We start from the raw sequence: 25,523 nt of genomic DNA on the forward strand, positions 1-25,523 counted from the left end.
CTCCAGCTGTTTTTGGACTGCAGTTCCCATCATCCCTGACCACTAATCCTGCTAGCTAGGGATGATGGGAGTTGTAGTCCAAAAACAAATGGAGACCCAAGGGCCTGCTGGAACCTGTCAGTGGCCCATCTAGTCCACCATCCTGTTCCCGCAGCAGCCAACCAGATGCCTTTGGGAAACCTGCAAGTTTGACCCGAGAACAAGAACCCTCACCCTGAGATTTCTAGCAACTGGTATTCAGAAGCATTACTGCTTTCCAACTGTGGAGGCAGAGCAAAGCCATCGTGGTTAGTAGCCACTTGATAGCCTTAACGTCAGGAATTGGTCTAGTCCTCTTTTAAAGCCGTTTTGAGTTTGTGGCCGCCGCTGCCTCCTGTGGGAATGAGTTTCACAATTTTGACTGTGCAGTGGTACCTCAGGTTACAGACGCTACAGGTTACAGACTGCTAACCCAGAAGTAGTATCGCGGGCTAAGAACTTTACCTCAGGATGAGAACAGAAATCGTGCGGCGGCGGCAACGGGAGGCCCCATTAGCTAAAGTGGTGCTTCAGGTTAAGAACAGTTTCAGGTTAAGAACAGACCTCCAGAACGAATTAAGTTCTTAACCTGAGGTACCACTGTAGTTTGTTTTATCTGTCCTGAGCATTCCAAAATTCAGGAAGACAAGACACATTCATGGCACCATATTGGTTCCAGGGCCTGTACCCAATACATAAGACTCGTAACCTCATGTCAGTACTCTTCTCCACTGTGTTGGAGGAAGGGACTGATTAGGACAGTGGCTTTCATCTCGGGAGGTGAAAAGGCTTTGACTGGCCTTGGAAAACGCAGCTACAAGTGGTGTGTTCGCAGGTGGCACAGAACTAACAGCTATTCCCACAGGAAGTGCCTTCTCTTAGCAGCCAAGACAAGCTTCAGTGGTGATATGATTATTGCACTTGATTAGGTTTTATCCTTGCTATTGCCTTGTCTTAGCTGTTGTTGGGAGAAGGCAGTCTGAATACAGTTACAATGTGCTGCAAGCAACATGGGAAACAGCAACTGCCAAGTGTCTGTGGCCAGGCAGAAGTGGTGCTGGTCAAGAGTTGCAGATGAAGTACAGCCTTCCCCACAATTCAGTTATCTCCAGTTTCTACACTATAGGGCCTTTTTAACACCCCTACCTATGGTCTGAAGTGGTACAGTCTATAATTCCACTACCTCGCTGTGTTTAATGTGTAGAATGTCTCTAAGCCACGTGCCAGGATTTGATGAGAACCACGGCCACGATGCATTTCTAAATATCCCGTCCGAAAACTAAAGGGAGACAGCAGAAGCTTTGCTCTAGCTGGATCCTGTTTACATTACTGCAACTGGCCAGACCTAAATGGTTAACCAAGGATTTCTCTTCATGGGAAGGAGAGTTGTGAACGGGGAGGCATTCTGCATTCCCCGAAAAAAGCGCATTGCCAAAAGAAGCAGCTTACATCATGGGTCGCTGTAGCGTTCCCACACATTTTGCTCCTAATTACTGTCCTGCTGGACAGCTGAGCTGTTTCAAACAGGAAGCTGTTTATAGATAACGCTTGCAACTGTTGGGTCTGATTTGCTGGATGTCGAAGAGCAGGAGACAAGTTCGCTTCAAATTAAAAACTATCAGGCTTTTGTAAATAGTAGCAATGAGGTTCATCTGCGCAGTGTCCCTCCAGGCAGAGGTTGTGCTACGGTGCCTGTTTTCTCCTCAACTGTAAGGTAGGTGATGCTTTGAAAGCCTGAGATAAGAAGATACTGTAGATTGTGGGGCCACATACACTTGCTCAGTGGAGTGGGTGGTAAACTTAAGGCTGGATTAACAGTGGTGTAGCGTTTTTGTTTTTTTTTTAATGGAAGCTAAGCTAAAGAGAGAGCATATTATGTTCAGTAGAGGAGTATAGTTTCTGGATTTAGTTTTTAACAGTTTTTGAAAAGCACGCATGCTGCAGTGTCTTTTTACAGATGGCGTGGTAGTCACTTGAATATTTACTGCAGTCTGTAGAGAGTGTAAAGTAAGCTCATAGGGTGGAGTTTGTGTTGAGGGGTAGCAGACCAAAAATGAGCTGTCTTCACAGCAGCTAACTAATAAATCTAAGGGGGAAATAGCACAGATAAATGCTAAGCAAAACCTTTCCCAACTCGTAATATGTCTTTCTAGCGTTGCAAAGGGATGGCAGCAATGTTCTCCACATTGCTGAGCTGCAAAAATTATACTGTTTGATTTTCTTTTTTCCTTTTAAAAAAAGAGTAAGGCATACTGAATATGCTCGGCTTAATTTTTTGCCTGCCACGCTGATGTTAAAGACAGCTAAGTCTTGCCAGGAAAAAAAGGTGGCAGTAATTAAAAAGGCATTGGCCAACATCTTAGAGGAAGGCGTGGTGTGATCTGCATGGGTGCAAAAAACATTGGAAACTTTTGGAACCGCTGAGATTTTCTAAGAGTCAGATTGGAGGGAGAGCGAGAGATGGAAACGAAGATGGAAAATGCTCTTTCCCATTGGTGGGTTCTGGTGGGTTCCCTTCCTGACCTGGCCTCTACACACCATCTTCCAGGCAGTACTTAATTAAAAAGTGACAGGCTTCAAGCCTGCCTATAAAATTATAGCCTCTGACTGGGAAATGATTCCAAGAGTGGTTGCTGGCTGTGAAGAACTATCTGGGACTGAGGGAGAAACTCTCACAGTCATCCGGCTCATTTTCCAGAATGGAGCCCAATGCTTGAAAGGAGCTCTGGAGGTGGTTCTAGGAAGCCCTGACTTGAATTAAGCTCTGCTTCTGAGAAATACCTATGGAAACAACAACAAAAAAGGGGGAGGGGATGAAAGGCCTGGTAGAAACCCCCCAAAAACAAGATTTAAAAAAAGAGTAAAAGAGGAAGGATGCTGGGTGATTAGGGTTGGTGGTGGTGTCAAGTCAAAGGAGAATAAAAAAGAATAATGGCCGTGGCAAGGGGGGGGGTGGTTAGTTGTGGAGAACTGAAAAGTGGAAGGAGAGGAGGACAAATGTATGTGGAAACAGGAAAAAAGACATATAAAGATCCCTTAAATGGTATCTGAGGTGTGTGAGAGATGCTGCGATGGCACTGTATTTCTGAGGTACCCAAGTCACCTCAGAATAATCTTCCAGTTCTGGGCGCTGTCTAGTAGCCACTGCTGATGGGAGCTACCTGGACTAGGAAGACTATAAAGGAAAGGAGGTAGGATCCAGGGCTCTGCTCCTAGCAATCTTCTCCTCACCTCACATTTGTAGAAAGCAAGCATGATATGTTAAGCTGCTCTGGAAGTGCCGTGGGGCCGAGGGAACTAACAGACCCGGGGGAAGGAATGAAGTTGGGATTAATCCATCTTTCCCCCAGCCTGGTGCTCTGCAGATGTTTGGCTTGCATTTCTCTTCAGCCCCAGGCAGTGCATCAATACTTGCTGGAGTTGTAGTCCAAAACATCTGGAAGGCACCAGGTTGGGAAAGGATGCATTTAAAGAAGGCAGTGGTCAGCTCCTACAAAAGCAAGGAGGTAAAGTAAGTTGCTTCTTGCTCTTTCCAGCCATTTCATGGCCAGGCCTAATATTAGGTACCAGTGGTTATTGGACACTTTGAGCCCTGCAGCCATGATGCTGAGTCAGTAGCCCCATTATTCAACCACCTGCGCCATCTATATTTTTGTGGACAGTCTTAACCATCCTGGATGGGCAGCAGTGCAGCTTCCCATATGTACTCCTCACATAATATTTCAGCTGCGTGCAAACAATATTTTAAGCCACTATTCTTCAACCTTGGGTCTCCAAATGTTGTTTTTCAACTCCCATCATCCCCAGCCAAGGATGACAGGAGATGTAGTCCCAACAACATCTGTTGACAGGTTGAAGAACAATGGTTAAAGCAATGTAGGAGGTTTAGTAGGAGGCAGAGTTTAGTCCTGAAGCCTGTTTCAGTGTCAGGGTTCAGACCTTAAAGCAAATTTATCAAGAAACTGCCACAGTAGTGAGTAACTGCACTGAGCCCTCTGCTGATCTCGGATTAGCGAGCTGGGCCTCTCTAGAAGAGATAGCAGTCCTCAGGAATATACACTACCTAAATGCACACCAGGTTTGACAGGTGGAAGCAGAACAGCGAGTTCCAGTCCTTTCCCCCAAACCCTACTCCATCTTCGTTCCCTTTAGTGGTGCCAGTGCCTCTTTTATCTCATAGAATTCAGTGGAGGCCACCTAGAACCAAGACAGCCCCAATCCATTTTCCCATGCTAATTCAGGAAGAAATTGATATTTGTTCTTCCTCTTGAGCTTGCAAACAAGAAAAGCAGTGGAAAACAAAACAATTTAAGGCAGTTTTTTCATTAGGTTCATCTCGCCCAATGCATTTGTACTTGGGATCTGTTCCTAAGCGGCTTTCATTTCCCTCAGTTGAACTCTCATAGCGGTTTTGAAAACGCAATTCGGGCCTCCCTAAGGGAACCGTGAGCTGACCTCTCCCACCGTATGCATTGATTGGGCTTGGAGACTGGCTGCCAGCCTTTTCCTCCCAATCAGTGCAGTATAGGACTCTGTGACTGCCTGCTGTGTTGTCTGTAGTGTGCGAGTCCCCCTCTCTCTTCGCCCTCCTTCCCTGGGGAACCTTAAACCTCTTCAGCCTTGCATTTCCATTTCTTTTGATCTGTTAGTCTGAACTTTTTTCCTGGGCTGAGGACAAGAGTGAGCTTTGGCTTGGCAAAGGCCCCTTTTCTCAGTTGCACTTGGGAGGTTTTGAATATTTCTTTGCTTTGCAAAGACTCTCTGACGAAGTCTGAGAACCCCCGATATAGCTTTCCTGCACAGTTAAGCAAATGATGTCCTGTGGAACTCTATATACCGGTACCACATAACACAAGGTACATGATAAGCTGCTTACATGCTGCAAAGGTAGGAGGCATTGGACTGTAGAACTCTGCAAACACCGCCTGGAACTACTGGAAGTCTTTGGAATTCCTTTTAACTGTTTATTCATTCTTTCCTTTTAGGAGTAAGGGACAAGCTCATTATGAAGGGTGATCTGGTTTTCTTTGTCTCTGTAATTAGCCTTGCCTTCCTGTCTCTGCCAACATCTGGATATGCTCAGCATATTGCAGAAGAATCCTGCTCTGTTCAGATTCTGGTTCCAGGCCTAAAAGGTAACGGGTGTATCTATTTTCATGACCAATGAAGTTTCCCCGATCCCACCCAGTCATATTTTTGTTTGCCGAGGTTGCTTTTGGGATTGTTAGGTGTTTTCCATTGGCTAAATGGAAAATGGGTTGTACCTCACAGTGGCTGGCAAGAATGCGTTTACTAGGAGTTTCACAAACTTGATCAGGAGAGTGTTAAACTGAATCCTGAAAGTGGGAGATAATATTTTAGAGGACAGGGGACACACCAAGTACTGGGGACAATAGCTTCATTGGTGTACAGGAAACTGGGTCAGTAGTGCAGAAACTTGCTAATGGGCAGGAAAAACCAATAAGGAAGCAGCTGGAGGAAATGATTTGTGGTTTTAGTTGTCTTTACACTAATGCACAGAACATGGGGAATAAAAAAGTTGAACTTGAGCTCAGAAGGTGGTAGACTCTCCTTCACTGGAGGTTTTTTATTAAACGGGTGGTGCTGTGGTCTAAACCACAGAGCCTAGGGCTTGCCGATCAGAAGGTCGGTGGTCCGAATCCCTGCGACGGGGTGAGCTCCCATTGCTTGGTCCCTGCTCCTGCCAACCTAGCAGTTCGAAAGCACAAAGTGCAAGTAGATAAATAGGTACCGCTCCGGCGGGAAGGTAAACGGTGTTTCCGTGCGCTGCTCTGGTTTGCCAGAAGCAGCTTAGTCATGCTGGCCTCATGACCCGGAAGCTGTATGTCGGCTCCCTCGGCCAATAAAGCGAGATGAGCGCCGCAACCCCAGAGTCGGCCACGACTAGACCTAATGGTCAGGGGTCCCTTTACCTTTATATATTTGAAGTGAAGTTGTCACTTAGATCACTGCTGATCAGCTGATGCATTCTTTAATTCCACCAGATCCTGGACTGCATCTCTGGTGATTTAAAGTTGCCCACCGACTAGGAAAAAAATAAATAGATGCCTCCTACATGGCGGTTTCAGTGCATTTAAGAATAGCCTGACATGCATAAATCAGTAGATGAAGCTACATGGAAACAAGCACCATCTTCTAAAGGTTGTGCAGTGAGCTGCTGATAAAGACACAGCTGCAGTCACCTGTAGAAAAGAACGACAACCTATTATGATGGTGCAACGCAAGGAATGAGAGTCTCTCTGAAGCATCCTTTTGGATCAACAGTTGTAGTGCTTGTGGAACATGTTTTTCAGAGAAACTACTTGGCATGTCTCTTGACTTCATTCTCCCTAGGGTTAGTTAGTATGGCCTACCAACCCTCCTTTTGCCCTTCTTTTAACATTTCCAAAACATTTTCTGGGAACTGTCGTGCCTGAACATTCTGCCTCTGACCTTAAGGCCACTACACTCAAAAAAGAGGGAAAGTAAATAAAGGGCCAGTTGGAATTAAACTGGAATTATTTTAAAAATGTGATGCCAGATCCCATGCTTTAAGCATTATGGCTTAGTGCTTTTTTTTTACCCAGCCAGATGGGTGGGGTATAAATAATAAAAATATTATTATTTATTATTACTACTACAAGAAGTAAACACACCTAACTAGCGTTGCAGCAGTTGTTAAATATTCATGCTTTGGTATTTTAGCAAATGAAGGAAATTTACATTTTGATTGCTTAATGTCTTCAACATTTCATTCTCAAAGTATAAGGACATCATTTTTTTGCATTGCTATTCTTGCCAATTGCCACCTAGTTTAATTTGTTGTCCCAGTGTACGTAAGCATTAATGCCTTCACATGCAAATGATAAAACAAATTCAAGCCAATAAAAACGCAGCACACAAAAAGGCAGCTTACATCTGCGGTGTGCACCCCTTGGGCATATATGTGCTTTAAGCTTATATCGCTGTTATGCCATCGTTACGGATTTGCCACAAGGGATCTTTGGAATTGCAGTTTGAGGCAGAGTTTTGCTCGAGTTGCCGTACTCCTTACAGATCTACAGTTCAAGAGGGAAGGATTATTCAACCAAATTTAAGCCAGTAGTATACAGTTGTGCCACGTGTACAGTCCGCCTGCAGAAATAGGCCCTAGTTAATGTGTAGCATGTGGTTGTTGGCATCATGGCACATGCGTTATATAGGTATGAGAAAGGCCCCTAAAGCACTATGCAGTGGAAGACAAATGTCTTTTGCAGTGAAGACAGGGAAAGGTAGAGAGGAATATAATGTGGCTGCTCCTTCTGTAGGAGGAAAAGGTGGCAGTACTCTGTCCCTGCCTACTGTGCATAAACTGGGCTGGGGTATGAGCCACTCTTGTGAAGGAAGAATGGTATATACTGAAATTGTGTGTGTGGGTGACAGAGAGACAGAGACCTTGCCCATTCTGCCTTTATATTCCAGAATGCCATTGCCCAAGCCAAAATGCTGATTTCTACACCTTGGGGATGAAACTATCCAAATGTAATGTCTGAATTTGTTGTTGTTGTTTAGTCGTTTAATTGTGTCCGACTCTTCGTGACCCCATGGACGAGAGCACGCCAGGCACTCCTGTCTTCCACTGCCTCCCGCATGTCTGAATTTAGTAGGATGCTTTTATTCAAACAGGTAGCACAGCACTTTAGAGAAAATGGAGAGCAGTGTTAAATTGGGACTAGTTGTCTCTTAACTAGATTTAATACAGTGCATATTTATAGAAAGGAATAGTCTATTCTGCAGAGCACAGACTAGGTAGATGGGGGCATTAATCTTGATCTACTGATGCCTCCTTTGACCTTGGAAGAGCATCTTAACTACTCTATCTTAGTTTCCCTGTTTGTAAAGTCAAAGCATTACCACTAGATAAAACTACAAAACCACACAGAGTATGAACAGTTAGCTTACGTTTCGGGGGGAAAGCCCTTCTATATATTGTCTATATAATGCTAAAAATGATGGTTGTTAGCATGCACAGGTCTGACTGTTTAATGAGTTCCAACAATCTCATATTCCTCAAATGATCAGAAAACACTGAACTATCTGTCTATCTCTGCCTGAGAAAGAAAGAAAGAAAGAAAGAAAGAAAGAAAGAAAGAAAGAAAGAAAGAAAGAAAGGGAGATGGGTCCCAAATCTGCTCATGGTTCCACATATCCTACCTAATTAGAAGCTATAATCATAATAGTGAAGGAGATTGATGAAGAAATTCAGTGAAGCACAAAATGGCCTGCGAAGGCCACAGCTAATATAAAATCTCTAAAAAGCCATCAGTGCCTGATCTAAACTGTCAGGGGGGTAGCTGGCTAGCTTAGAGGAGTGCTAATGAGATTTGGAGCCTTTCATCTGTTGGCTGAAATCCAGCTCATGCCCTCAGCTTCTCCGCAGCCTTGAGTCTTAGTACTTTGGAGCAATCATATTTCTTTTTCTGGAGGATGTCAGCGAGGTGCCTTTGATGCTACAGCAAAGTTCAAAAAAGTACCCACTTCACATCTGGAATTGCCCTGTGGCAGAGGCTGCATTCACACAAAGGCAAAAGGTGTCAGGCAACCTTGTTGGAGCCGTAGCTAAGGGCCTGGCTAGTTTTTCTAAGGCCTTGTACTGTATACACAGCAGTACATTATCCACATTTTCCTTCACAAGGAGGGCTATTGATCAATGAAGACATCTGAGAACATCCCAGAGTTTCCACTGCTACATTTTCTAGTGACCTATGGTACCATTTAAATGTTGCATTTCTCTAATGGTTAGTGCTTTATATTAGTTTGTTTGTGTGTGTCTGAATGTCTTATCATGTATTATTGTTGTTGTTTTGAAGTTGATAATAGAATGGAAACCATGACTAAATGCAGAAGCTCTGTCCGAAATTCACTAACTGCATTCCCATTGCATGGGTAACATGTATCTGAATGTTCTGTGACCATGCTGTTCTTGTTTTCCGAAACGGAACTTTCTGCATCTTTTTTTCTATTCTCTTTTGCCGTTCTCAAGACCTCATTAGGTTCTGAGAAGCCAGTTCTTTTCCTCTTCCATTTGTACTCTCTCCCTTTACCTTTGGCCTTTTCCCATTGACCAGGCTTGAAAGTAATTACCTTAGGGAAGAGACCTACGCTTCATTATATCTTTTTAACTCTTATCTGGAAAATCCCTCTGAAAACTTAAAAAATGGTGGAGTTCAAAAGCCGAGGTTGCTGAGCAAACACAACCAACCAGACCCGACACCAGGTTCTTCTTCTTCTTATATCTAGACATACATGCACACACTGACACCCAAATGACATTGAGTGATCTCATACTCAGTTATGCTCAGAGTGGGCCCTTTGGTATCAATTGCAAAATTATTTCAGTGGATCTGCACTGAGTTTGAATGCCGTCCACTCCCTATTACTTATTGTAATTTTCACTACAAATCAAGAGGCTTGTTCATATTGAGAATTCAAGCATGTTGTTGTTATTGTATCTCCTTTTTAACTACAAAACAGGGGATGCTGGAGAAAAGGGGGAGAAAGGTGCCCCAGGCCGCCCAGGAAGAGTTGGACCTCCAGGAGAAAAAGGTCAGTATTTTTTAAAGAGGGAGGTGATGGAGGTTACTCTTCACAAAACTGTTTATTTCCTAGTGCTGAGTAGAGGGTAATCATGTATATCAGGCTTTCTGGCAGTATTGTCAGGTCCAGTGTTCTCAAAAGAGAAGAAATGGCTCATAGCATCAGGAAATGGAAGAATTGAGAGCCAGGAACCTAACATTTCTTCTGCCTTAAGTTTTCCTGGCATCATAATTCCATCTTCTGTGATGCAATCAAAACCATGGGAATCCCTGCCCTGTCCTCCATCACTAGAGGAAGTGCTGCTAGATAAAGCGGCTTATACCTGTAGAAGCTATAAAATACAGTGGTACCTCGGGTTAAGTACTTAATTCGTTCCAGAGGTCCGTTCTTAACCTGAAGCCGTTCTTAACCTGAAGCACCACTTTAGCTAATGGGGCCTCCCACTGCCGCCACACCGCCAGAGCACAATTTCTGTTCTCATCCTGAAGCAAAGTTCTTAACCCAAGGTAATATTTATGGGTTAGCGGAGTCTGTAACCAGAAGCGTATGTCACCTGAAGCGTATGTAACCCGAGGTACCACTGTATGTGGAAATGATGCTGCTTTCCCTTGCAGCAAATATTTCTTTGTTTGAATACGATTCCTATCTACATTTTTTCCTGGAGCATATGGGAATTACGGCTGTTCATCATGAATCCTAAATATTTGTGATGAGAGCTTGTTCAGAGATAGTCTGAATACCAGTCGTGGAGAACAAACCACCTGCTCAGTGGCGTAGCTTGGCGGGGAGCCACAGGGGAGGTTGCCCCGGGCACAAAATTGATAGAGGCACAAAATTTCAACACCCAGTGCTGCCTCAATACAGCTGTCACTAGGCTCCATTGAAAACTGCTTCTCCATGCGAACCAGGAAGCGATCTCTCCAGAATGACTCTCTTCTGATTTCTGCGGCTGCAATCTCCTGGGCAACACGGATGCTGTTAGGCAGTTGAACGCACATGCATACTCCATTTTGTTTCCCTCCCTCCACATGGCCCTGCGTGCTGGCAACCCATGCTATGCCACTGCCCTGCTTGTTGGCTTCCTGGATGCATCTGGCTTGCCACTGTTGGAATCAGGATACTGGGGAAACCTCTGGTCCACAGACCAATTTGGCCTGGCAGGCTGTTGCTTAAAAAACACACCCCACCTGATGTCAGTTGAGTGACATGAGTGGTCCCACCCACCTATCAAAGTTGACCTATAGGTGTGGTGGGAGATAGTGACCAAGCAGAACTGAACTTCCAGTGGATCTGTGTGCATCAACTGATTGAGCAGGTACAGTGGTACCTCAGGTTAAGTACTTAATTCGTTCCGGAGGTCCGTACTTAACCTGAAACTGTTCTTAACCTGAAGCACCACTTTAGCTAATGGGGCCTCCTGCAGCCGCCGCACCGCCGAAGTCCGATTTCTGTTCTTATCCTGAAGCAAAGTTCTTAACCTGAAGCACTATTTCTGGGTTAGCGGAGTCTGTAACCTGAAGCGTATGTAACCTGAAGTGTATGTAACCTGAGGTACCACTATACTTCAGTTGTGCTTTTTGCAGAGTTCTGGCATGAGAGAGGGTTCTCAAAACCAAGATCCAGCAGGACCCTGCTTTCTTGTAATACCAGACTTAGCTAAGGAAAGGTATTTTTCACATTCAGGAAGCAGCCAGAGTGAACAGACTGTATTGCGGGGGGCCAGTAATGCCTGGAGCAAGGGGAGGGGTGTGTGAAAGTAATTCCTTGGCCGATCCGGCAATGGTTTATGTTTATAATGATGCTTTGGGACTCGCACAAGCATTTCTGTAATTCCATTTGTGCCAGGCCTGTAAGTTCTAAAATACTTAGGCTCTTTGTGAGTATTATTAAAAAGACATAAGAGGCTATTTTCATTGTAAAGAAATCTTATGAGAGAACAATTGCACACCAGAAACCAATTTATCTGACCCCTTTTATGTGACCTTTCTTCTGGACTTAGAGCACTGGGAGCTCTTTAAGAGAGACCTGGAAGGAGTAGTTAGAAAATAAATACAAAAACTAAATGTGGCATTTGGCTTTAGAGAAGGTATAAAGTTTCTGCCCCCCCCCCCACACTCAAGCTCACCATGACAACGGCAAATAGCTTTGCAAGAAACGAAAGAAATAGTTATGAACCTCTGAATACCAGTCAATGTTATACTTGTCAATTTTGTTGCATTATGATTTTTTTTTTTTAAGAATACACATACAATAATTGTTCCATTTTTAAAAAGAAATTGGATAAAACAGTAAATAGCAATCTTAAAACACAGGGCATCTAATTTCACCACCTTCAATAATAATGATATTGTTTGTTTATTTATTTATTTATTTATTTATTTATTTATAATTGCAAATTTAACAACTACTGTTGAGTACTATTCCTAAGAAAAGTTAAGGTTGCTTCTGCATAGAGTTCCAATGTAGAGAATGTCAGGTGACCCTCTGACAGGTCTAAGGATGGGATAATCTTCCTACCTTCCTCCTTTTGAATTTCCATTGCACATTTCAGCTTGCAAGAAGAGAGAAGAGCTGTCTAGGCTTAAATCAATAAGTGATACTAGCTGTAAGTGCTTTATGTTGAGACCCAAAGACGTGAGTGAACCTCAAGGATCAGAAAACACAGGACTACTGAAAAACAAGTCCTTTATTAAGATCAGTCACAGTTCAGAATGCATGATGCAAATTCTCAGGTTGGACAGAACTCTTCTTCAGGCAAGATATTTCTATAATGGTTTTTGTTTGTTTAAAGAGGGGGGTGTTTCTAAGCCAGAGATCCATGAAGGATCATGTTAGCTGGAAGTATATTGTTCTATTGTCTAATGCAGAGGTTTTCAACCTTTTTGAGACCACAGCTCCCTTGACCAACTACATGGTACCTTGGGTTAAGTACTTAATTCGTTCTGGAGGTCTGTTCTTAACCTGAAACTGTTCTTAACATGAAGCACCACTTTAGCTAATGGGGCCTCCTGCTGCCGCCGCGCGATATCTGTTCTCATCCTGAAGCAAAGTTCTTAACCTGAGGTACTATTTCTGGGTCAGCGGAGTCTGTAACCTGAAGCGTATGTAACCTGAAGCATATGTAACCCAAGGTACCACTGTACATTCTTTCTGCAGCACCCGTGTGGGGCTCAGGAGCCCAGTTATTTCATCTCTCGTCTGCAGAGATGGCAGCTTCTCACACTTTTTCAAACATCCTCCCTTGTGGAGTGTTTCCTCAGCCTCCTCTCCCCTCTCCTTGGGAGTCCTCTGGGCAGCCGCTGCTGCTGCCCCTGGTCTCTGAGCTGCCCCAATGAGAGGTGCTTCCTCACACTGCCCCACAGGGGCCTGGGGCTTGTCTGTCTAATCTCAACTGCAAGTGCTGGCAGACTGGCTGGCTGGGCTCCCTCGCCCGCTAGCTTGCTCTCTCTGAGGCGACCTCAGCTCCTGGCAACCAGCACCCCCTGACCAGCCCCAGAAGCAGCATTTGCCTGGGGAACTTTAGCCAAGGCTGCTGCAACAAACAGCTGTGCAAGCCTTTGGGAGGCAGAGATGCGAGAAGGAATCAGAGGAGAGAGGGAAGGAAAGAGAGACAGAGGCCAGTGTTGCCCATGGCACCCCGACCATCATTCAAGGCACCCCAAGGTGCTATGGCACACTGGTTGAAAACCACTGGTCTAATGCACTGAACCCTTTCACACAACTCAATTTTGTATTGAATATAGGGATTATTTGGTTGCATCTGTTATAAGAGCTTCCATCTTCCTACATGCAACTCACCCTGTCATATGTACACAAGCGTCCTATATAATCACTCTAATTTTTCCACGCATGGATGAGAGCTTCAAGCTGGGTTCCAAAATGTTGGCTGACGAGACTGCTGCTTCTGTTATCTAGTGACAGAAGACTGTTGTGAATTTTTCCTGCGTTCATGATGAGCATTATAGCAGCCTCAAATATGCCCACCAGAAGATGCCACAAAATTGGTATTGGTATCTCACAGCAGGAACCGAGATGGCTTTTCAGTTTTAATGGCAATGCTGTACAGCATTTTTACAGCAGAGTTGTGACAAAACAAGCCTCTTAAAAAATTGGCTGTCTCAGCTATTTGTCATGAATAAGGGACATACGTACAATAAGGCACAAACTGGATACAAATATTGCTAGCAATGCTTAAGTATTTGTTTTGTGTCCTTTTCACCGTTTTTTTCCAGGTTGACTCAGGGCCTGAGGTTGCAACCCTATACATGGTTACTTGGCAATGAACCCCATACTTCTGAGTAGACGTGTACAGGATTGCATTATAAAACAATTCGAGACTGAGGAGGGAAGCGTCCATGCACCCAGAAGCCTCCGGATTACTGTAGCAGCTACTGGTCAAGTGGAAAAACCATTCAGGCTCTCTGTTTGCACGTTCCGCTTGTTCACTTAAATCTGCCACTACAGGTCTTCTGCCTGCAGCACCAAATAAGAAACAAGATGGTTGTAATGGGGGTTCTTGGAATATAGCTCACCAGAATCCATGGTTGCTACAGCCTGCTGGGAGCTTCTGAGCAGGCGGAGGTTATTCTTAGGCAACCTGTGTAAACTGGCTACCTCCGTACCAGTGTGTGCTCTTCTTGGAATGAGATATACACAAAACAATCCATGTTTTTTCATTCTTCTGCTCACTTTTTGGGTGCTATTGAACTATGTTGTTGTTTAGTCGTGTCCGACTCTTCGTGACCCCGTGACCAGAGCACGCCAGGCACTCCTGTCTTCCACTGCCTCCCACAGTTTGGTCAAACTCATGTTGGTAGCTTTGAGAACACTGTCCAACCATCTCGTCCTCTGTCGTCCCCTTCTCCTTGTGCCCTCAGTCTTTCCCAACATCAGGGTCTTTTCCAGGGAGTCATCTCTTCTCATGAGGTGGCCAAAGTATTGTAGCCTCAGTTTCAGGATCTGTCCTTCCAGTGAGCACTCAGGGCTGATTTCCTTCAGAATGGATAGGTTTGATCTTCATGCAGTCCATGGGACTCTCAAGAGTCTCCTCCAGCACCATCATTCAAAAGCATCAATTCTTCGGCGATCAGCCTTCTTTATGGTCCAATAACATACATTAAAGGTGCACACACACACACAGTGAATCTAAACTCCTGCAACCATTTCTGTTGCATGCATAATAGAAAACCTGGGCAAATAATGAAAAAGATGGCCAGATACTGAAGTGTTGTTGACAATATTTATATCTGATTTGTGCTGCAATGTGCATATTTATCTCTTATTCATTAGAATTTGCTGAGGCAGCCAATTTTTAAAAGAGGCTCGTTTTGCCACAGCTCCATTGTAAAATGCTGTATAACGCTGCCATTAAAACTGAAAAACCTTCTTGTTTCCCGCTGTGAGGCTCCAGATAGTTATTTCGTGGTATCTTCCTGAGGGCTGCTGTGCACTCCTCGTTAATAAAGACTTTGAATGCATACAGGGAAAAGATCAGCCGTGTAGTCTGCTTAGCATAGATGAAATGAAAGGGCTGTAATCTCAGACCTGTGGTTGTGAGGGCATGATCTATTCAGTGGGGCTTGAACTAATTTTAGTCTCTGGCAACTCTGACTGAGGACTACATGATGCTTTCGGGTATTTTTTGATACATCAGTGAGGCCAAGAGGGGGGTATTGTTTTCTGGGTAGCCCAGGACCCCTATGTTATGTACTGAAGTTCTCACCTTGGGCCAGCAGGGGGATACTGTAGATAGTTATGCAAATGAAGGATCGAAAGTGACGTTCTGTGATTGGATAGTTTTAGAAAATGGCAACAGTTACATTGTTCTGGAGCTCTATATAAGCAGGCTGACTGAGCTCCTCAGATCAGTTCTGTTCCAGCTTACAAATAAAGAGCTGCTTGGAAGAATCGCTGTGTCGTCTGATATGTTCGCCCACAACTTAACACCCTATACATACTGCCCAAGCTTGGGCCCCAGGGAGATCACTTCTGTGTTGCTAACACAGCAGTTTGATTTCACCCCTCGAGGCACACTCCATTGTCTCTTAAGACTCTCTGACTACTGAGGGTATATGTAAAAATTTACATTAACTTTGTCTTTTGTTTTGTCCGTCCCCCCCAGGAGAAACAGGGGACAAAGGACAGAAGGGGAGCATAGGGAGACATGGAAAAATTGGCCCCATTGGTTCAAAAGGTATGTTTTCTTTCAATATTTGTTAGGCGGTTATTTATGAAAAGTTGTTTAAATTACATGTACAGTATTTTGAGTTTTTTTCTGCAAGGAACAAGAGATGATTGACCATGATTACGACAAAACCATATGCGACGATCATGACAAATAAATGAAGTTGAGTTTCCTTCACATAGGTCAGCATTGGGAAGGCTTAAAAAAAAACCATCCAACTAGTGTTCTGGTGTCAGTGTATAAGATAAAGGCTATTGTTTCTACTTGAAGCTATCTGCTGAGAAGCTTAACTTTATTTTCCCTTTCTTAGGAGAAAAAGGAGATAATGGGGATGCAGGCCCACCTGGTCCTAATGGAGATCCAGGTAAACCAACCATATTAGCACTGGTTTTAATGTATTAACATCCAATTTAAGGTCCTAATTAAAAAAATGTGTAATTATGTATAGTTTGTATAAGCTTGTATAATACGGTTTTTTAAGACAGAATATTTCAGCAGCCATAATATTAGATTAACCACTGAACTCCAGTGATATGCATACAGATGTGAATTAGCCCTTAGCAGTCCAAGTCATCTTTTTTGTACCAATGTGTACTACACTCTCTCAAATTCAGCTCATGTCTATGAACCAGTCACTCCCCCACCCCCACCCCAGCATAATTCCTACTTTGTATGGGATGACACTGCAGAATCTTAGTTTGAACACAATTGTGAATGGATATGAATGTCAATAGCCATTTCTATGATCTTAAATAGTTGCAGGAAACTGTGGGCTCTGTTTGAGTGCAGCCAAGATTTTCCTGGCTTACTACACGTGGTTGTTCAGGAGAAACAAATGATGGTTTGCATATAATGCTAAGAGCAGGCCTTGTGGTTTATATTGCTTGGCTGCAAAGTGAGAGCAACTGAGCAGCATCTACCAGCAAGGTGTTCGTTCATAGTCTGTCATGGTTTATTGCATACTATGGTTTACTGTGACTTACAGACCATCCCCTGTGATCCCTTTGTGTTGAGATGGACCGTGTTGAACACAAACAACTGTTTTATGTGTATGTACCAGCAACCAGTCGGGGGGGTTCAATACCTGCATGCTTACCGGGCATGGGCCGGATCACTCCCACAGAGATCCCCTGTGCGCTGGACCAGCACAGTGCAACGCTGGAAATCGTGTCTGCTCATGCCCAGATGCCGAAAACCACGCCTGCGCAGAAGCGATTTTCGGCGACTGGGCATGCGCAGAAGCAATTTCTGGAGCCCCAGAAGAGAGTCCCCGCGCCACGCTGCACCAGTTTAGTGCAGTGGGCGGCTTGGTTCAGGGGTGGCTCGTGGGTTGGCTAAATAGCCTCCGTAGGCTGATTCCGGCTCATGGGCCTTAGGTTGCCTACCCTTACTCCAGAGGGCTGGAGTAAGAGGATAGTAAGTTAATGGATAAAAGCTGTGAAATATGCACTATTTTGGGACACGGGTTAAACCGCAGAGCCTAGGACTTGCCGATCAGAAGGTCGGCGGTTCGAATCCCCGCGACGGGGTGAGCTCCTGTTGCTTGATCCCTGCTCCTGCCAACCTAGCAGTTCGAAAGGACGTCAAAGTGCAAGTAGATAAATAGGTACCGCTCCGGCGGGAAGGTAAATGGCATTTCCATGCACTGCTCTGGTTCGCCCAAAGCGGCTTAGTCATGCTGGCCACATGACCCGGAAGCTGTACGCCGGCTCCCTCGGCCAATAAAGCGAGATGAGTGCCGCAAGCCAGAGTCAGTCATGACTAGACCTCATGGTCAGGGGTCCCTTTACCTTTACACACTATTTTGGGTGGGCAGCAAACAGAGCGAGATGTTTTGTGCAAATGCCCATATGTAACTTGCACACGGATTTTCTGCAGGCATTCCTTGTGAATGTGGCCAGCTACGAACAGCCATTGGTAAAATGGATAATCAAGTGACCTTGCTGACGACTGAGTTGAAGTTCATTAAAAAAGGTAAGAATGTCCAGACAAACATTCTCCCCTTCCTTGCATGTGGGGCAATCTTGCTTGCTTAATCACTGGTTGATTGTGCTATGCATTAAGTTGGTTTATAGAAATGCAAGTGCTCACTTTTCAGCACTGCCCTCCCCCGCAGCTGTTGCTGGTGTGCGTGAGACAGATAATAAGACTTACTTGCTGGTGAAAGAAGAGAAGAGGTATATGGACGCCCAGCTCTACTGCCAAGGAAGGGGAGGAACGCTAAGCATGCCCAAGGATGAAAACACCAATAGCCTAATTGCTGCTTACATCAATCAAGCTGGCCTCAGCCGAGTTTTCATTGGCATTAACGACCTAGAGAAAGAGGGCCATTTTGTTTACTCCGACCGGTCCCCAATGCAGACCTTCAACAAATGGAGCAACGGAGAGCCAAATAATGCTTATGATGAGGAGGACTGTGTAGAAATGATAGCCTCTGGGGGATGGAATGATGTCGCCTGTCATATTACAATGAATTTTGTTTGTGAATTTGACAAAGAAAATGTGTAGAAATATGATTCCTGCCCCCCATTCCCAGCTCAATTTTTGAATCAAGCTTTGTGTGCAGGTTAGGCTGTGTGTCTGCACTATCAGTTTTTTTATGTACCGGAATAAGCTGGTGCAGTCCACAAATCCTGAACTGCTATCTGTTTATGGGTGGTTTTTGTGCGTGTGTGTTTGCACATAACACTAAGCTATGGTTGGTTTTAACCATGATTTATTTAATAAGCCATGGGTTGTCTCAGTTTCTTTTGTTTCTCCAAAGCTTGGCTTGTTTCCCAGCCTCTCCTGCCTTGTGATTTGTAGCCAGATGAGCATTTGGGGTGGGGTGCCCAAGCAAGCCATGCTTAAGCAAGGTTTTCACATAAAGCAAACCATAGTTAAAATGAGTCACGGGTTCACAAGCATATCATGTTTGTTGGCAGAAAATAAACCAGGGTTTGATTGCTGGGTTGGGTTCACCTGTTCAAACAAATTTATTTAGGCTAAACAAATCATGGTTTAGCAGTATGTGCAAATCAGCCTTTTATTTGAAAGTTAGTACCTTGTTGATGAGGTGCTAATCTTTCAACAAGCTTCATATTAGTCTGGACAAATATCCCAGAACACCCTCACCTCTGTCAGTGTTACAAAGCTCTTCTATCACTAAAAAAAAAAAGCAACATGACATTTTTATGTGTTTAGTTCAGGTTATGTGGATATCAATCCTGCAAAAAATCCTCATATCTGATCTGTGTGTGTGTGAGCGAGAGAGTGAGTGAGAGATCAGATATGAGGAGTTTTTGTAGGATGGATATCCACATAACCTGAACTAAACACATAAAAATCTCTCTCTCTCTGTGTGTGTGTGTGTGTGTGTGAGAGAGAGAGAGAGAGAGAGAGAGAGAGAGAGATGCATACACATTCCAAGATTAAGCCATGGCGTATGTCAAGCTTCCCATTCCATTTGTGTGTGTGTCTGTGTGTGTGTATTCTTAGCAAGGGTTTTCTTCACTCATATTCAGCACAGCTTTTTCTTTCTTTCTTTCTTTCTTTCTTTCTTTCTTTCTTTCTTTCTTTCTTTCTTTTAAGCCCTGTTTCATGTATTATCTTTGCAGTGCTCCCTCCCTTCTGTCATGAGGGTGACCTCAAGTACAAAGTGGAAATTCACAGCACAAGCTTCTTTTTCTTCCACAAAAAAGGAATTCCAATACAGTTTGCTTGTTTTAGCTTTAAGGATAGCTACCTTGTGGAAGGAATAGGTGCATGCCCACTTCTATACCATGCAATGAGGAATGCCTCCTAGCGCAACCTTTCACTGAAAGGATGAGACTCATTCATTTTAACTGGGCTGGCACAGGAAATCTTCCCAACAGATTAAAGAACAGCACATCGTCCTGGATAGTAGCAGGCACATGTGAACATGAAATATGTTAAGAATAGGACACAGGAATTAATGAAGGACAAACTTCAACATTAAGATCTATAACACGGGGTGCTGGTGTCAATCAACTCCAAGACCTACCCTAGTTACTTTTGTTGATAAAGTATTATAGTGGTATTTTTAGAAGTATATTATATTAGTATTGTACAGCTGTAAATATAATCTAGGTATTTCAAATATCAATATTCACCCTTCAGAAGGGAAGAGCAGAGTCAACAGAGACATGGTTTAAAGAAATATGGCTGTAATCCAACACAGAATTAAGCATAGTTAAATTGCTTGGAATCAGTGGCTTAAACTCAGTTCTGCGCAAGATCCCTAGGCAGAAAATATCCATCAAATCGCTTGTTGAGATTAATGGAGATCTACAATGAAAATGGAAGGTATAAATGTAGATTTTAGGAAGATATTTTTGAAGACCTATAGCCACCATTTCTATCTTTTAAAAAGCCTACCCTTCTATTGCTCACATTAAGTTCTGTGCTGGTTCATAATGATAAAATGTAAACTTTATCTTTTATCACTTTCTGAATCCTAATGAACTAGTTCCTTAGCTCTTCCATTACACAGTTGCTAAAGTGGGAATACAGCACTGATGTAAACCAGTTTAACTCTTTAGGCAGTGTTTAATAGATTATAAATTGAGTATTGCAAAATTATTTACAGAAAACACGAATATTACATTTTCCTTATGTACCCTTTGGCACAGAGTGGATCTGAGCATTGTGGCTTGATGGCCAGAATAATTTAGCAAAGTTAATCAAGTCCCAGCCTGTTGCAGTTTAAAGCAATCTCAGTAGCCATAATGCTACTCTGAATTACACATGAATCAGGTTGTTCCATTAAATCAGGAGTACATTTTGCACAGAACTGCACCCTAGATAGCTGCCATGATTTTTTTTTAGATATTTGCATGCTATTACTGTTTTCTTAAAAATAATAATAATTATCCAAGCAGGTCTTTGTAAGTTGTCATGCAACTCACGAAAACTTTTAAGTTATTCATATTCTGAAAGATGCTATAAAATTCATTTGCCCATCCTTCCGTTTGCCACTGTAGGCACATAGCTAAATGAATGCTAAGATTTTGTGGGAGTAAGTTGACTCTACAGACTTAATGAATGTTATCCATTTACAACAGAGGATGCAGCTGGTTGCACCTGACGTTTGGCCCTTCATGAAGTTCTATAGTTTTAATTATTATTACTGAGGCCTTAATCCCATGATAGAGTCAATCCAATTGAATTTCTTCTAGCCTGGTTGCAAATCAAGGGAGGTAGCACATGAAACAGTTGAAGTTAAAATTAAATTTGCATTTTATTTCCCAGTTCATCTGCACAAACAAATCCACCTGAAGCCAGATACAAATCCCAGCACTCAAGCAGTGGGTATTAATTCAGCTGGCTTCTCAAGATTGCTGGCATTGGAATTAAACTGAGAAGTTCATTAATAATGGGTGAACTACAAGACTGAGTCCAGTACATGAACAAGAGTTAAAATTGGATCACCATCTCTATTTGACTTTAGGAACAAGATTTATGCTGCTGTTCCCCACAGAGATAGTCATTGGTTTAAAACAGGCATCCCCAACCTTCGGCCCTCCAGATGTTTTGGATTACAATTCCCATCATCCCTGACCACTGGTCCTGTTAGCTAGGGATCATGGGAATTGTAGGCCAAAACATCTGGAGGGCCACAGGTTGGGGATGCCTGGTTTAAAACTTTACAGAAGCATAGGACAGCTGTTCACTTAACAAATCTATATTGCCAATCCTGCCTATGCATAAACAACTGCATCCACTTATTTAATAGATATAAAAATGTGGCTATTTGTTATGACTAGTTCACTTCTGCATTAGGCTTGCATTGCTGTGCTGGTAGAGTGCTTTCTAAATCTGTTCCCCCTTGTTGGGATGTTGTAACTTCTGTGCAGCACAGAGCTATTCCAGAATTTGCTAGCCGACCATCCATCACTAAGTCACTTATGATTCAAGCCCTTTTCCCTTTCTCGTTGAGGTTTGTAGCATTTCAAGTAGGGGTAAATAATCTTTCCCCATCCAGACATTGTTGGATTTCACTCCCATCACTCCCAGCCAGCAGGAATGATGGGATTTGCAGCCCAACACCATTTTGGAGGGCCACAAGTTCCCCATCCCTGGTTTAAAGCTCTCTGCTGCTTTGCTCATTAGAAATAACTTGGATACAAAAATGAATGTGGGGGCATGCATAAAATAGTGAATACTGGCCCATGTGATAACTTGGAATAACTGCAGTCTTATGCATAGTTGGTAGTGTATTCTGCTGAAGAAAGCAGGAGTTCCTTCACAGGGGATCAGACTGTAAACCTAATCTTGCCAATGTTGATTCAATAGGATTTCTATGTAAGCAAAAACAACAGGGTTGGGTGTATAATAGGTTTCCTGAAGCTGTAACATCCCAGAGACTATGACAAAAACAAGAGTGGATGATTACCTGTAACTTGATACTGACCCATTGATTTAGTTCCCAACATTTAAAGCTTTGAGGGTATACGTTTTCTGTTGCGTTCTTCAATATTTATGTTTAATCTAACCATAAGCTTCCTGGTAGCACACAAATGCAAGTACGTAAATAATTTATAGCGACTGGATTGATAAAGGATTTTTTGTTTGTAGCAATTTTGCTCTCAAAAATAAAAGTACGGCAAGCATTTGAAATTATTGTGTATCGTTTTGCGTTTAGGGGAAATAAATAAATAAATTTTATCCCAACTTTTGTTTCCTCTGAGCTTAATTTCTTTTCACTTGTTTCTACCAGCTTCCCCAAAGAGGTGGAATCCCTACAGTTTAATTACAACCCTAGAATTTTAAAAGAATTTAAGGAAAGAAAAAAATAACGGTAACATGTTTGACTCTACATAGAGTGTTTTTCTCCGTTAAGATGTAAATTGGCTGCAGATATACAGGTACCATGCCTTGGGACCTCAGATAAAGTTAAACTGAAGAAATTAATGGGAGGAAGTTCTCACTGCTTCCAGGAAGTTATCTGCGGACTCACCCACCCTGCCAATTTTGGGTGTTTCAACACCCCTGTGTTGCACCCCAACCCTCTAGAGAGGTGCAGTGTTCATCACTGTGCATAGGTTGCCATGTCTGAAATGTGTTTGTCTAGTAGACCAGCAGTTCTCAAACTTTTTTCTCTGGGCCACGCTTTCAGAATAAACATTTGCTCGTGCCACAACAAGTTTTTAATTGACAAGAAGCACAATGGAAAACAAAAAGGAACAACTCCTAGCAGTCACTTGATTTATAATGTAGAGCACAACTACTTTGTCATATAATCATGGGACACCCAGAAAATTTAAAACAATGCAGCAACATAAGAAATCATCACTCCCAACAACAACAGCAGACAACAACAACAACATTTGTACCCCACCCATCTGACTGGCTTCTTACATGCATACCTTAAGAATGTATATAAGATCAATGAGAGATATGAACTTGATTTTGCTGGGTAATTAATTTATATTAGGTCTCAGCTCTTCATAAACACAAAGAAGCCTTTCTTTTTCTGATCTTTCATATCTGTCAGAAAAGATATCTACCCATTTTTCTGCAAATAAATAAAAAATATTTTGATACTACACTACACTAAAATGTTCATCGTATTTTTTGCTCTATAAGACGCACTTTCCCCCTCCTATCCTAAAAAGTAAATGGAAATGTGTGTGCGTCTTATGGAGCGAATGCAGGCTTCGTGGGCTAAGCCAGAAGCCAGAACAGCGAGAGGCAGCGCTGCGCAGCGGTCCCTCTCGCTGGTCTAGCTTCTGGCTTAGCCACATGAAGCCTCCGCAGGGCAGCGGGGAGCTTTCATCTCGCTGCCCTGCGGAGGCTTCGTGTGGCTACCTGTGGCTTTTGCAGGAGGTGGGGGAAGGGACAGAGCGCGGCTCTCTCACTTCCCCCACCTCCTGCAAACCCCCCCAAGAGCCGCGCTCCCTTTAAAGAGCTGCGCAGAGTGTATGTATGGCTCTTGGGGGCTTCTCCCTCCTCGGGGAAAAGCCTGCAAGCGCCGCACACATGCTCCATGCAGCTCATGAAAGGGAGCACTGAGCAGAGCCTGGGATGCATACAGGCTCTGCTCAGTGCTCCCTTTAAATAATATTTTTTTTTCTTGCATTCCCCCTTTAAAAGCTAGGTGCGCCTTATGGTCAGGTGCATCTTATGGAGCGAAAAATACAGCAAAAGTTTCTTTGATTGCCCCTGAACGTTTGCTACCTTCCTCTGCCACATCAATGCAGCTTGCAACACGCTTTTGAGAACCATTGGTCTAGAAAAGCTTTGATAACATTCCAAGAGATAATGCACTACTGAAAAAACGTTCCTTTAGAAGTTATATGGCAGAGGGTTTTCTAGCAATGCCTGTGCAATGCAAACCACCGTGTTTCAAAGTGAGATGTGGATACATGGTGGTGGACACGCACCACGGCTCTGTAGCCAATTGCGTCTTCCCAGCACACCAGTACTATGTGTCCCTGTGTGTCCCTGCTCCCACCCCCATAGAGACTATAATGTTGTCACAACACATCTGTCTTATATGCTACAAACATGTCAGCAGTGCCAGCCCTGACTTAATCATTTTTGTCCAGCATGCAGTTTAATCATCTCTGCGTTACCATGCTGCCCTCTAGTGCCGTACTGGAAACAGTTGCTTTGAGTTTGCTATTTTGCACACAAGGCAGCCGGAACACTGATCTGAAATGTGGTGTTAGCCTTGTGTCACTGTTTTTCACATTGTAAGTACCACTTGGACTGGCTGCTAATGCATTATGCTGTCTGTCTGGCCAGTACCGTATTTTTCGCCCCATAGGGCGCACCGGCCCATAGGACGTACCTAGGTTTTTTGGGGGGGAAATAAAGAAAAAAAATTTATTCCCCCCCAGGTGCGGGGCTGGGGCGGGGGAAGCCCGAGCTTCCCCCGACCCCAGCCCCCAGAACAGGCTGCTATCCGCTAGCCATGGGAGAGTTGCGTGAAGTCGCGCAGCTCTCCCACGGCTAGCGGAGAGCTGCACGAAGCCCGAAGCTTGGGGTGTGCTGAGCTCAGCGCGCCCCAAGCTTCTGGGTGCAGGCAGAATAACCAAATTCAGGTAACGGGCTTGGATTCAGAGATGTCCTCCGTTGGCAGAAAAGCACTTCCACTTGCGCAAGCCTGGTCCCTCTGAATTCGTTCGGCATAGGCCCCTACTCCACCTCATTCCACACCATTCGAGTGGCAGTGGATATAATGGGCAGAGGGAGTCAGGAAAACCCTTTTTCATGAGAGCTTATTTGTCTCTGGATTCACCACACTGGCTCCTTTGCAAGATGTCACCCTAAAACAGTTCTGGAAGACCTTTGGCAGGTTTAAAGAATTGAAGTAAAGCCAAGAGTCACCTCCCAAAAAATCACAGTTAACACTAAACTAATATTTGGAAATTAGTTTTAATATAATATAAAATAGATTTAGGAGCCCATTTGTACCCGTTGCGGCAGTTCAGGAGATCTGTTGGCGCACGATAGAGAGTACCTATGCATGGCTTATTACTGAGGAGGATGCCATAAAAATAAGGATGAATTAAAGGCAAACACTCAGCAGGAAGGAGCAGAATTAAATAAGCCCATTATTATGCATAGGTGTTGCCTTGAAAAGAGGAATGAAAAAGAAATGCAATACGATAAGCTGTTTAGTTTAGCCATTTTTCATTTAAAACAGGCAGTGGAGGATATAATTGACTTAATATTTCGTATTTCATCAAGTGGTTGGATTTTACCTTTAATGGCTCTTAGCTAGCTTCTGATGGAATTT

The 25,523-nt window shown here is 43.6% G+C and overlaps 1 protein-coding gene across 3 annotated transcripts; it reads left to right on the forward strand.

Annotated features, from left to right (window-relative positions):
• The first annotated feature begins 1,434 nt into the window (after positions 1 to 1,434).
• On the forward strand, positions 1,435 to 22,450 carry COLEC11 (collectin subfamily member 11). 3 transcript variants are annotated; one of them, XM_081857423.1, is made up of 7 exons: positions 1,435 to 1,732; positions 5,004 to 5,153; positions 9,532 to 9,603; positions 15,716 to 15,787; positions 16,089 to 16,142; positions 17,657 to 17,752; positions 17,877 to 22,450. In XM_081857423.1, the coding sequence occupies exons 2-7, from the start codon at positions 5,024 to 5,026 to the stop codon at positions 18,284 to 18,286; spliced, it is 834 nt and encodes a 277-aa protein (XP_081713549.1). In that variant the 5' UTR covers positions 1,435 to 1,732; positions 5,004 to 5,023; the 3' UTR covers positions 18,287 to 22,450. The 3 variants fall into 3 exon arrangements, with proteins under 3 accessions (XP_081713549.1, XP_081713551.1, XP_081713550.1); XM_081857425.1 differs by having other exon boundaries at positions 1,437 to 1,732; positions 17,895 to 22,450; XM_081857424.1 differs by lacking the exon at positions 1,435 to 1,732 and adding an exon at positions 4,455 to 4,905.
• The last annotated feature ends 3,073 nt before the right edge of the window (positions 22,451 to 25,523 follow it).

This window comes from Podarcis erhardii (assembly GCF_964252035.2).
Source record: "Podarcis erhardii genome assembly, chromosome: 3".
NCBI lineage: Eukaryota > Metazoa > Chordata > Lepidosauria > Squamata > Lacertidae > Podarcis > Podarcis erhardii.

Bases quoted from the DNA above. Each gene is read 5' to 3' on its own strand.
- COLEC11 (XM_081857423.1), top strand. From the start codon at position 5,024: ATGAAGGGTGATCTGGTTTTCTTTGTCTCTGTAATTAGCCTTGCCTTC. The intron at 9,604-15,715 runs GTCAGTATTTTT...CGTCCCCCCCAG, and splicing joins TGGACCTCCAGGAGAAAAAG to GAGAAACAGGGGACAAAGGA. The intron at 16,143-17,656 runs GTAAACCAACCA...GATTTTCTGCAG, and splicing joins TGGTCCTAATGGAGATCCAG to GCATTCCTTGTGAATGTGGC.